Below are 12,330 nucleotides of genomic sequence, written 5' to 3' on the forward strand. Positions count from 1 at the left end.
ATCACACGGAATACGTAAGGATGGCAAAGGTATGTGTTAGAGAAACAAGTACGTTTCTTTCCATGGATGAAAGAGGCACGTGCACATGACCGATGCTGAGCGCTGAGATGTTCCCGGAAGGGAAAGCCGTGATCCCAGCAGAAAAGCAAGTCCCCGAAATGCCTTACCCATCAGGCATCTGGGAGTGACTGTCACTTCCCAAAGAGACCCAGCCACTGCCACAATCTACCTCGTCTGCACCTGCCACATCCCCTGGCTGGGAGCTCCCGTCTGGTCCATCACTGCCTGCCCAGGACCAGACCGAGAGGAGGCTGAGCTGGGTAAACGCTGCTGTGTGCAGGATGGATGGATGGACGCTGTACATCCAGTCCATCCTAGAAGAGCCTATTCAACACACCCTACAGCTGTGTCCTGGGGCTGCAGCAAGAGAACAGAGCCAGGAAGAGTCCTTCCTGGGGCTTTAGCTGGCTGTTGATAAACGTCTAAAGACACAGAGATTTCCTGGCATTCTCCTAGGGTCTCTTTGGGTCCTTCCACTGCCCTAAGAGCCGCCACTGCACTGCTCCGCTCAATACCCTGCCATGCATGCAAAGCTCTCTGTGCCTCAAGGTGACCTGTACCATGCCCAACCCTCAACCCTCCATCAGCTGAATTTAGTCCAAAGTTGGGGGAGGGAAGCTGTTCTGACTAATTCACACCAAGGTGTGAATGACTAACAAAACCTACGCTCTCCACAAGGAATTCAAGATTTTACAAAAGACTGAGGAACTCAAGCAGGACTCCCACTGGAAGATGACATTTAACTTGAGATGTAAAGGCTGAGAAAGAGTCAGCCATGAGAAGAGCCGGAGGTGGCTATTCCGGGTAGAAGACACAACCAGTGCACACGCCTAGAAATAAGGAAAATGGCCTGCTTAAGGAACAGGAAGTAGAGCAACACCACTGGGGTGTAGTGAGCAAGTGTTTGGGGACCAAATGACCAGGTGGAACAGGCATTTGTACACCTGAGTCTTTTGCAAACTCCCAGCATCCACTATTTGTTCACAAAGCTCTTCCAGGAATAAGACTTTTCAAATATAACGATGCCACTTAAATACTTCTAACAGACCAAATGCTGGGTTGGGTGCTTTCTATATTAGCAAAATCGCTGATTGTCCAACGACCTTGTGAGTCATTATTTCTTCCTTTACAAAAGGAGAAAGTGAAGATCAGAAAGATTTAGTAACTTGCCCAAGGTTACACAGCATGGGAAACATCAGAAGCTGGGTTTGAACGCAAATCTGTCTGACATCCAAATCCGGGACTACCCTGTGCTCTGAGCACAAAATGCAAGTAAGAGGCAACAGTGTGAAAGTCTGTTTTCATGCAGGGAGGCCAGAAATCACATAACTCTAATTCTAAGATTATTGTTATTGCTTCCTCTACTAGACCCTGCCCTGCCTGATGGCAGGAGCTTCTGATCTTCTCCCTCTCTGCATCCCTAGCACCTGAGCTCTGTCCCCTACACACAACTGGCACCCAGTCTGGGGCATGGACAAAGGCCAAGCCTCAGTTTCTTCATCTGTAAAATGGGGATGAGGGGTATGTGGATTTTGTGCGAGGCCCCAGAGCATCATGGGAGTTCGACATACTTCAGCTGCTAGTTAGCAATTTCGAGGTGGCTCTTTCATCTACCATCTCTCCTGACCGTCATAGAAACCCCAAGACCTGTAGGCAGAATGGTATTAGTCACTCCCATTTTACAGATGGGGAAACAGAGGATGAGAAGAGACTGCTCAACATCACAAGACTCCCTTCTAGAACGTGGGCGGCCCAAGGGCAGGATCTCGGTCCCGTCCTCAGGGTTGAAACAGTGACTGGCACACAGTAGGTACTCAGTAACTATTTGTTGAATGAATGAAGAGGAATTAAAAATCATCACTTCTTACGCTCTATGCACTTGCCGCTTGCTCTTCCCTGCCAGGAGCTGGTGAATTTATGAAATAAAAGGGGCAGATAGGATGAAGAAACGAATGTTTGCAAATGTCCACTATGGGTCAGGCAAGGCGCTTTTTACTTTTAATCACTGAGTCCTGTGCTCTGTCCCTTCATCCTCAATGTAGAGATGAAAAAACAGAGGCTTCTTCCAGAAAGCCAGACCAGAGTGACCTGCCAAGATCCCCTCTCTCTGCCAGAGCCAGACCGCAGGGCACCTGCCAGCAACCCAGAGGCCTTTCACCCTGTGCCACTCAGCCGGCTGGGAGCAGAAAGGACCCCGGACACACACTGATCCGTCCTCAACCTCACCGAGGCAGGTGACAAAGGGCTGCTTTCGGCGCCCTGGGCCCCAAAAAGCCCTAGCTTGGGGCAGAGCCTGCACCCAGCCCTGGGCAGCCCTGCCCCCTCTCTCCACACACACGCATCATCAAAGCATGACTCAGCGGTTCTCCTCCCAGGATGGGGAGCGTCCCGCCTTAGCATCCCCCGCCCAGGTCACACACCCAGCCTCTGCTCTCCGGATCAGGACGCCAGGGAGCCCTCCCGGAGCGGGCCCAGCCTTCCCCCGGCCTCCGCAGGGCTCCGCTACCAGCTCTGCTTCATTTCCGGCAGAGCCAGGTGGCAACGCGGAGTCGCCGCCGCCGCCGAGCCCACACAGGTTCCGTGACACAGGCACCCACGCTCCCCAGCCCCACAGGCATGCAAAGCCCGGGCCCCTCCCACTGGAGCACGCATCAGGGGACCTCTTGCTAAAAACTCGTGCAACCACTCCAGCAGCCCCCAGGAATATCCAGAGTGTCCCCACACCCGGGAAGGTCTCCAGCACGTGTCCCCACCGCAGCTAGCTCTCCCCATCCTGCATAGAGCTTCACTCCGCAGGCCCCCGTCTGCAACGGGAGCTGTGCCCATCCATCCCCGGGCAAGATGGCACAGAGGGACCCTGTAAGAGGGGCGTTGACCCTCCGAATTCCACCAGCCTCGGGGCGGGGGTTAGGCTTGGGCTGGTAGGGCCAATTTAGGGGATTTCAAATTCAGGGCCCGTGGTGGGTAGCATGCCCCAATTCTTTTTGGCCAATGATGACAGTTTGGGGCCAGCTGCTTCTGTCTCTGTATAACTCACGAGGAATAAAAGACCAACCCCAAACCAGCCACCTTCTCCCACCCACTAAGGGACCCTGCCTCTGGAGGGACAGGGAGGGGCCGAGGACAGAGAGCTGCTCTGGGGACTCTGGCAAACAGATTTTATTCTTCTGGGTCCCTTTTCATCTCCGGGGAGTGGGCAGCCTAGAAAATTCTGCAGGCTTTGGGCAGGGCTGAAATGGCAAACCCAGGATTCTAAGCCATTAAATTTCCCCGGGATTTCTTCACCAGATTAGCCATAGGATGGCCTTTTTAAAAAATGATGGCCAAGGCCGATTCACGCGATGCCACCAGGCCTGGGGACGGAAAACTGCCTGCCGGAGGGCGGCGCGGAGGAGGGCGCTGCCCTCTCAGGCAGCTGGGCAGCGGCGGCTGGTGCCTTGGGGCTCCCTCCCTCCCGGACCCGGGGCGGGGGACACGACACACAGCGCGCGGTCCAAACCTTCGGAGGGCATTCGGTGCGACGGCATCCCCACGCCGCGGCCGGCCGGAGGGGGCCTCAGACAACACGTACGTTACCTTCAGTCACATAGCTGTGGTCCCGCAGGAAGCTGTGGTTAATTTTCCGCGTGTCCGTGTCCTCGCCCATTGAAGGCCGTGCCCGGTGCCCTGGGCATGCCCCGCCGCCGCACACCGATGCAATCCGCAGAGGTCGCGCCGGGCGCGCGGGCCATGCCGCCGCAGCCTAGCAGGGGCGCGGGCCGCCGGGGCCCCGGGGGGCGGGCATAGCGGCCAGGGGCGGCGGGCTGCGGGCGGGGGCGGCCGGGCGGGCTCCGCGGTCAGGCGAGCGCGCGGCGGGCTGGCGGCGGCCGCGGGTGGGGGCGGGCCGGGGCCCGGGCGTGCATCCCGGCGGGACGGTGCGCGCTGCGTCCGTGCGCCCGGCGGCGGCGGCGGCGGCGGCGGCCTGGTGCCGGCGGCGGGAGGGGACGCGCGCGGCGCTGCGCCGACCGAGCCGGGGCCGAGCCGCCGCTGCTGTCGCAGGCCCCTCCCTCGCGCCGCCCGCTCCTCCGCCCCCGCGGCCCCGCCGCCCGCCGCGCCGGCCTCCCAGCACGCTGCAGGTGGAGCCGCGCCCCGGCCCTCGTGGGTGGGCACCTTTGGTGCCCAAGTGCGCCCGCGGGGAAGGGAGGAAGGAGATGGCCAGCTTGGGCGGGGGCCGGGGTGGGGAGTTCGCTGGTCAGCTGCGCTTTAGGGGGCACCTTGAGTGCCCAGGTGATCCAATTATGGAAGAGACGACCAAAGGGTGGGGGGTTCGAAGATGGGAGGGCAGGTGGGCAGCTGCGCTGCACAGAGGGCAGCCACCAGAAGGACGGGCAGGGGGTGGGGGACAGCTGAAGGTGGCGCTTCTGGGGAGTGGGAGCCTTGGGAGGAGGAGGGCAAGGATCCCCTTCACTGGTGGGAGAGGTGGGGTCAGACTCGGTCTGAGGGCGCTCCGGAGCGTTCAACTGGACGCGTGGGAAGAATCTGGGGGGTGGACTGGGGGTGGGGGAGTGGGGTGGGGGCGCACCCTACACCGCAAAGGTCTGGATGAGATGGCTGGGGGTAGTTAGCCTCCTCCAGGCAGAGCTCCGTGATCGCTCCTCATGCTCACCTTTCTGCTTGCTAGTGTAGAAACAGCACTGGGTACACTCCAAACACAGGCTGGGAAACGCGGGTCCCTCCACTCCCTCCTCCTCCCCACCAAACCCTGGGCTTCTTCCAGGCACCAGTGTACACCCCCTCCCTTTCCCTTGTCACCAGTGTACTCTGCATCACATGGTACACAGTGACTCGCACAGAACAGGCCCTCAAAAATGTCCCCTTTCACTGATCTATCTGCCACCTCCTCCCGGCTGCCTTCTTGCCTCATGAATCGAGTTTCCTGCATGGAACACAGGTCCCAGGGGTGGTTTTCAGAGGCGTTGGGAAAGGAATGGATCAAACCAGAGGCATTTTCCTAGGTGCTCAGCAAACCCTCTTTGGAAACGGGAGGGGAGAAACGGTGCAGACTGCCCTGGGAGGGGTAGCAGAGGGGGCTCAAACCACAGGTGGGAGGTGGGGCCCATCTCCCTCAGTCCTGGAATTCTGTGATACTTTGTTTCTCTCTGTTTTTTTCAGGCAGCTGCCCAAATTACAGAGGGGCTGGGCACGGAGGGTGGGTTATGGGAGATGGGGAAGGTGGCTGCTGCCGCCTGAGGGTTCTTCTGGGCAGTGGGAGGGAGTTCCCACAGCCAGAGCTGGGCTTTCCATCCTCCTCCCCTCTTGCGGTCAGTTGAGTAAAATGACTTGAGCCTCACACACTGGAAGACAACAGGCTGGGTTCAAGTCCTGCCAGCGAGGGGGCCTGGGCAAGCACAACCTGGCCTGTAAAACAGACGTGAGCACAGGAGGTGCCTCACAGGGCTGACGTGGCCAGTTCTGGTTTAGCAGGGGTGCTCCAGGGAGCGCATCATCATCATCAAGCTGGGCCTCACCCCATTCAGGTCCTTTACCCCTCCTCTCTGATCTTGGGGTCAAGATCATGCTCTCCCTCCGTCAGTTCTGCTGAAACATCACCCCATCTTCCGGGATGCCAAGGACCAGAGGGAAAGAGGCCTGCCTTGGTCCAACACAGCAATCCACCGCATCCTGAGCTAGGCTGGAGACCCCAGAGTTGGTGGTCTCCAGCCTCACTGGGCTCCAAGGCTGAACACCAGCTGCTGTTCATGCCCCTGCCAACCCCCATGCAGTCTCCTTGGACCTCCTCAGGGCTCTTCCAGACTGTCTCCTCCGTTCTCCTGCAACGCCCCCATCAGAACCAAGGCCCTTCCCTCACCTCCTGCGCCCCGCTAGTCTCACACCATCCACGGCTTCCTCTTCATCACTCCCTCTGCTCCCTCAGCACAAGACCAAGCTCCTGATCCTGCCACTCTGTCCTCTGTCCTCATCTTCCTTCTCCCTTCCTCCGTGTGAGGACTCCTCCCTGTCGTCCTTTCATTCATTCATGACGAATGTTTGTTGAGCATCTATTATGCGCAGACAGCGTCAGTGCGGTTGACCTCCTAGTGGGGTGAGAGCCACCAGATAAGATGAACATGTCCCATGTAGGTCATAATGAGTGAGAAGACACAGTGGGTGCCGGGTGGAGATGGATGGTGAGGGGAGGTCTGTTGTATAAAGGGTGAGGGCAGAGGACCTCTGTGACACGGTGAAGGTTGTCAGCATCCCTTTGGGAGCTCCCCATGGCCAAGCCTTTTCCCCCTTAAAGACCAGTCCTGGTCCCGTGTCCCCTTCCAGCTGCCTGCTTGGTGCTCTCCTCCCCTTCACAACCAGAGTGCCAGAAGAACGTGTCCACACTTGCCATCTCCTCTTCCCCCTCTCCCACTCGCTGCTGGAGCCCCCCACCAACCTGCCTTCTTACTACCACCTCACTTCTCCTCCCCAAAAGGCACTGGGGTGGGTAATGAGTTTCCTGTTCGTAAACCAGCAGACGAGTCGCTGGCCTCCCCCCTGAGCTGACACCTCAGCAGCTGCCACCCCGCAGGCCAGCCCACTACTCTCTCACTTCATGAGGCCACCTTCTGCGGCTCAGTGCTCTCTAAGGTGTGCTTCTTCTCGTGTCCCTGAAATGCTGTGTCCCGGCCTGCCTCTGTTCCCCCACCCCGCCACCCCCAGCTTTGTTTTAATGGACGTATAGTGTGTGCACAGGAAAGTGCACAAAAGTTCAATGTTCGACTCATCACGGAGTAAACACTGTGTCACTACCACCCACAGCAGAAAAGGGGACACTGCCACCCCTCAAGACCTCCTCCTGACCCACTCTGTCCACCCCAAAGAAATCCCCCTCTTGACTTCTTATGCTGTGAGTTTGCTATTTGGGAGGCTTTCTGCATATAGAATCCTAGAGCGTGAGTGGTTTTCTATCTGGTTTCTTTTGTTCAACATTCTATTTCTGAAGTTCAGTCACTATTTTATATATGCAGCTGTAGTTGGTTCATACTTTATTGTTGTCTAATATTCCATGGTGGAAATACACTGCAGTGTGCCCTCCCGTTGGTAGGCATTTAGCTTGTTTCAGTTTGGGGGTTACTATGCATAAAGCTCTGTCTCAGCACTCACGTGGACTGACTTCCGCTGGCTGTATGTTCTCATCGGGGAACTGGCAGGTGGTGCAGAGCTTCCGTGACTCATGTCAAAGAGTTTACCAAAGAGGGAGGTCATAGGAGAGAGTTCCTGAGGCGCCACAACCTCCTGGGCCGAGCTATTGGCCTTGTAAGTGATGGTAGCCATGCTGCCTCCTCCACTGCACTCTCCTCCCCACACCGGAGGACCTGCAGTCATCCTCGCCCCTCCCCACAGCCCTTCACAGCCTGTCCATCTTCCAGCCCTGTGGACTCGCCCTCAGAGCGCTCAAAACCTCCTCGTACTCGTGCCAGCCTCAGCCACATTTGGGACTCACCCCTGCCTCATGTGGACTGAAAACTGACCATGTTCGCTTTCCTGCTGCCAATGTTTCACGGCTCCCACTTTCCACGTGCTAAAGTCTAGGTCTCCGAGTATGGCCCCAAACTGCCAACCTCTAGTCCATTCCCTCTGTGCACCATCTGCTCTTCCCTGAACATTTGCAGTTTCCTGGGCGAGGCAGGCGCCTTCAGGACTGCATTTGCATACACTTGTCCCTGCCTAGAATGCCTTTCCCACGGCTGGCTTTTCACCCTTTGGGATCAGCCTAAATGTCATGATGAGTGGTAACTCTAGCAGCAGCTACCATTCATCAGATGGCCACAGGGAGGTCTACCGCTGCCCCCATGTGTCCTGCTTCCTGCCTCCTTCTGCACTTGGGGTAGATTTGTACTTCCTGTTCTGTTTAAAATTAGGTGTAGTCATGACTTGCTTTGGGTGGTGAAATGTGAGGGAAGTGACTGGCGTCCCTCTCAATTGGAGCTTTTAGAGCCTGCATGTGGTTTGTCAGATTCTTTTTATTCCCTACCCCCATCCCCACTCAGAGTCTTGAAAAAGCATCTATCAAGATAGACCCTCTATCAGCCAGGGTCCCTGAATGATTACAAAGAATAGGGACCCCTATAAGAGCTATAGTGTGAGTGAGAGACAAAGATGCAATGTGTTTAGTCATCAAGATTTGTGGCTTGTTTGTTACTACATTATAACCTCACCTATCCTGACTGCTACATCCTTATGCCAGGTGCTGGCGAAGCACTTCACATATGTTAGCTCATTCTGTCCTCAAAACATGAGGACTCTGTCTCAGCCAGAAGGGACTAGGTTATATTGCAACAATGGTTGACCCTTCAAAGTGCAGTGGTCTACAGAAGCTACAGCTCACTCATGCTACACATCCATCGCGAGTTGACTCCAGCTCTTATCGTCATCTTTACTGTGGGAACCAGGCTGATGGAGTGGCCCCAAATTTGGACCTTGTGGGGCCTATGAGAAAGGCAAAACAGAGAGACGGGGGCGACGAGCTCACGTGTACAGCTTCATTGGCCCAAGTGAGTCACATAACTACCACTCACAAGTTCGACAGAGTAGGGAGAGACACAACAGGTCCCATGGCCACATGACCTCAATGGAGCTCAATGGAGCACACAAGCACCGTCTTCCCCAGGGAAAGGCTACAAACATTTTTTACAATAATTCAATCTACTACAGTATTCATTTTATAAATGGGAAAAAAAAAAGGCACCAAGTCACTTTTGCCAAGTCACTCAGCTAGTAAATGGCAAAGCCAAGATTTACCCAGGTCTGTGCAAATCCAAAGCTTGTCCTGTCACCCATACTAGCAGTATACTAATCATACATAATATTAGTTTGTGCTGTCACCCATACTAATATAAGGATTAGTATGGCTCCATGACCACCCAGGTCCCAAGGTGGAGCTTCAAGGTGGTGTCTGGTTTCTTTCCATCACTGTGAACCATCTCTTTTATCCTGTAGAGACTGCCCAAGACGGTGCCAGGAGGGGTCTTTCCTCCAGTGAAGTGCTGGACAAAAACCCCCAGGCTAGGTCACAGTGCCTCCGGGTGGAGAGTAGCTAGGATTCTGAGAGGTGCCCTCTAACGCCCATCAAACAGAGATGTCAACACAGGAGGGGCCAGAGCTGTCATCGTGCTCAACACTCCCAAGTTTAGTGATTTGTTGCCACTGTGAAAGGAACACTTACTCATGATAGAAAATGTGGAAATAAAGGAAAATGGAAATCTATGGTCCTGAATCCAAACCTAATTACCAAGAACCTTTTGGGGTGTGTCCCACAGCCTCTCAAGGTAGAGTTTTGTTTTAACATCATCATGATCATACTTTATTTTTGTATTGTATTTATTTTAACGAAATATTTCAGATAAACAAAGATTAGAGTGTATTATTACAAGCCTCCACCTTTTGAATGTTGATCTAAAAGGAATCAATAAAGATTCTGCCTTACCAGAGGGTAAGGGGGGTGGGGGGTAGGAGATGAGGGTAAGGGGGATCAAATATATGGTGATGGAAGGAGAACTGACTCTGGGTGGTGAACACACAGTGTGAAATACAGATGATGTATTACAGAATTGTACACCTGAAATCTATGTAACTTTACTAACAATTGTCACCCCAATAAATTAAAAAATAAATAAATAAATAAAAATTTTAAAAAAAAAAAAGAAGATTCTGCCATATTTGCTTCGGCTCTTTCTGTGTAAGGAATAAAACCACGGGGACATACCGAAGTTCCTTTGCATCCCTTCCGAGTCCTAATCCTCACGTTTTTCTTTCCAAAGGGAAACATTATTTCAAAATTTATGTTTTCTTCCCAGCCATGTTCAATTCTTTAACACATATACATGCATTATATCATCTCATGTAATTTTAAAATTTATACAAACATTATCCTATTGATTGCACCATATTCCAAATTGCTTTTCTTTTTTTATTATTAGTCTCAGGTGTACAAAACAACATAATAGTTTGACATTTACACCCCTCACAAAATGATCACCCCCCCAATCTACTAAACATTTAACATCGTATATAGGTGCTACAATTCCATTGCCTATATTCCCTATGCTGTACTTTATGTCCCATGACAATGTGTGTACACACACACACACAGAGGATGCCGAAAAATGTATACACATTTTAAGAAAGGAAAAAACTGTATTAAAATTACACTGATGGTAACCACTTTGAGCACCTCTTGTAATCGCAGAAGTCAAACGTGACTTGTATTCATCTTTTGTTATCGGTATATATTATTTCAATTTTAATACAGTTTTTTTCTTTCTTAAAATATGTATACATTTTTTAGCACTGTGTGTGTGTGTGTGTGTGTGTAATTTTAGTTGACATTCAATATTATTTTATATTAGTTTCATGTGTACAGTGCAGTGATTAGGCACTTATATAATCTATGAAGTGATCCCCCCATATGTCCAGTATCCATCTGACACGCCACATAATCTTTACATTATTTATTATATTCCCCACACTGTATTTCATATCCCCATGACTATATTGTGACTACCAATTTGTACTTTCTAGTCCCCTCACTTTCTCCCCCATCCCCCAACCTCCCCTCCCATCTAGCAACCATCAGTTTTTTTCTCTGTATCTCTGAGTCTATTTCTGTTTAGTTTACTCATTTATTCTGTTCTTTAGATTCCACATATAAGTGAGATGATGTGGTATTTGTCTTTCTCTGGCTAACTTATTTCACTAAGCATAATATTCTCTAGGTCCATCTATGTTGTCACAAATGACAAGATTTCATTCTTTTTCTATGGCAGAGTAATACTCCATTGTATATATGTACCACAATTTCTTTATCCAATAATCTATTGATGGGCATTTTAGTTGTTTTCATATCTTGGCTATTGTGAATAGTGCTGCAGTAAACATAGGGGTGCATATATTTTTTCGAATTAGTGTTTTGGATTTCTTTGGATAAATACCCAGGAGTGGAATTGCTGGGTCACAAAGTAGGTTCTATCTTTAATTTTTTGAGGAAACTCCATAATGTTTTCCATAGTGGCTGCACCAATCTGCAATCCCACCAACAGTGCACGAGGGTTCCCTTTTCTCCATATCCGCACCAACACTTGTTGTTTGTTGATTCATTGATGATGTCATTCTGACAGGAGTGAGGTGATATTTCCTTGTGGTTCTTATTTGCATTTCTCTGATGACTAGTGATGTTGAACATCTTTTCATAAGACTATTGGTCATCTGTATGTCCTCTTTGGAGAAATGTCTATTCATGTCCTCTGTCCAATTTTTAATTGGATTTTTTTTTTTTTGGTGTTGAGTTGTATGAGTATTTTTATAAATTTTGGATAGTAACCAATATTATCAGATGTATCACTGGCAAACATCTTCTTCCATTCAGTAGGATGTCTTTGTTTTGTTCATGGTTTCCTTTGCTGTGAAAAAAACTTCTTAGTTTGATACAGTCCCATTTGTTTATTTTTTCTTTTGTTTCCCTTGCCCCAAGAGATATATCAGTGAAAACATTGCTAAGGGTAATGTCTGAGAGTTTACTTCCTATATTATCTTCTAGGAGTTTTATGGTTTCAGGTCTTACATTTAAGTCTCTCATCCATTTTGAGTTTATTCTTGTAGTTTATATCTTGTCGATGACATAAGAAGGTGGTCCAGTTTCATTTTTTTGCATGTATCTGTTTTCCCAGCACCATTTTATTGAATAGACTGTCTTTACCCCAATATAGATTCTTGCTTCCTTTGTCGTAGATTAAATGACCATATAGCCATGGATTTATTTTTGGGCTCTCTATTCTGTTCCATGGATCTATGTGTCTATTTTTATGCCAGTACCATGCTGTTTTGATTACTATAGCCTTGTAGTATAATTTGATGTCAGGTAGCGTGATGCCTCCCACTTTGTTCTTATGTCTCAAGATTGCCAGGATTGCCATGGCTATTCGGGTTCCATATAACAAATTGCTTACTTTCTAAGCATTCTTTTTTCAGCACTACTTAGTTCCATCAATGATCTTGAGTGCTGAAAGAAAGCCATCAATGGTGTGCTGGAGCCTGCCCCAGAAACCTTCTCCCAAGAGCTAGCTGTGCCATGTCCTCCCAGCTCTGCATTCAGTGATGTCATGGTGATTGCTAGCGATCAGCCATCGTGGGGCTATTTATATCCCAGAAACAAGCACCTGCTGCAAATTAATGCCTTTTTGCCCCTAGATAGTAGGTTGTTAAACACTTCTGAGCACCCAAGTGACTACCATTAAGGTATTAGTT

At 50.9% G+C, this 12,330-nt stretch overlaps 1 protein-coding gene across 2 annotated transcripts in view; it reads right to left on the reverse strand.

The window, feature by feature from the left end:
* Window positions 1-3,930, reverse strand: part of PPP2R2C (protein phosphatase 2 regulatory subunit Bgamma) — a 109,500-nt gene extending 105,570 nt beyond the window's left edge. Inside the window, exon 1 of one of the 2 annotated variants that reach the window (XM_033106459.1) lies at window positions 3,637-3,930. In XM_033106459.1, the coding sequence (XP_032962350.1) occupies window positions 3,637-3,706 (70 nt within the window). In that variant the 5' untranslated portion in view covers window positions 3,707-3,930. Of the gene's footprint in view, window positions 1-3,559 lie in introns of both variants that reach the window. The other variant, XM_033106460.1, reaches the window with a different exon arrangement.
* Between the last annotated feature and the right edge of the window lie 8,400 nt (window positions 3,931-12,330).

This window comes from Rhinolophus ferrumequinum, chromosome 5 (assembly GCF_004115265.2).
Source record: "Rhinolophus ferrumequinum isolate MPI-CBG mRhiFer1 chromosome 5, mRhiFer1_v1.p, whole genome shotgun sequence".
Taxonomy (NCBI): domain Eukaryota; kingdom Metazoa; phylum Chordata; class Mammalia; order Chiroptera; family Rhinolophidae; genus Rhinolophus; species Rhinolophus ferrumequinum.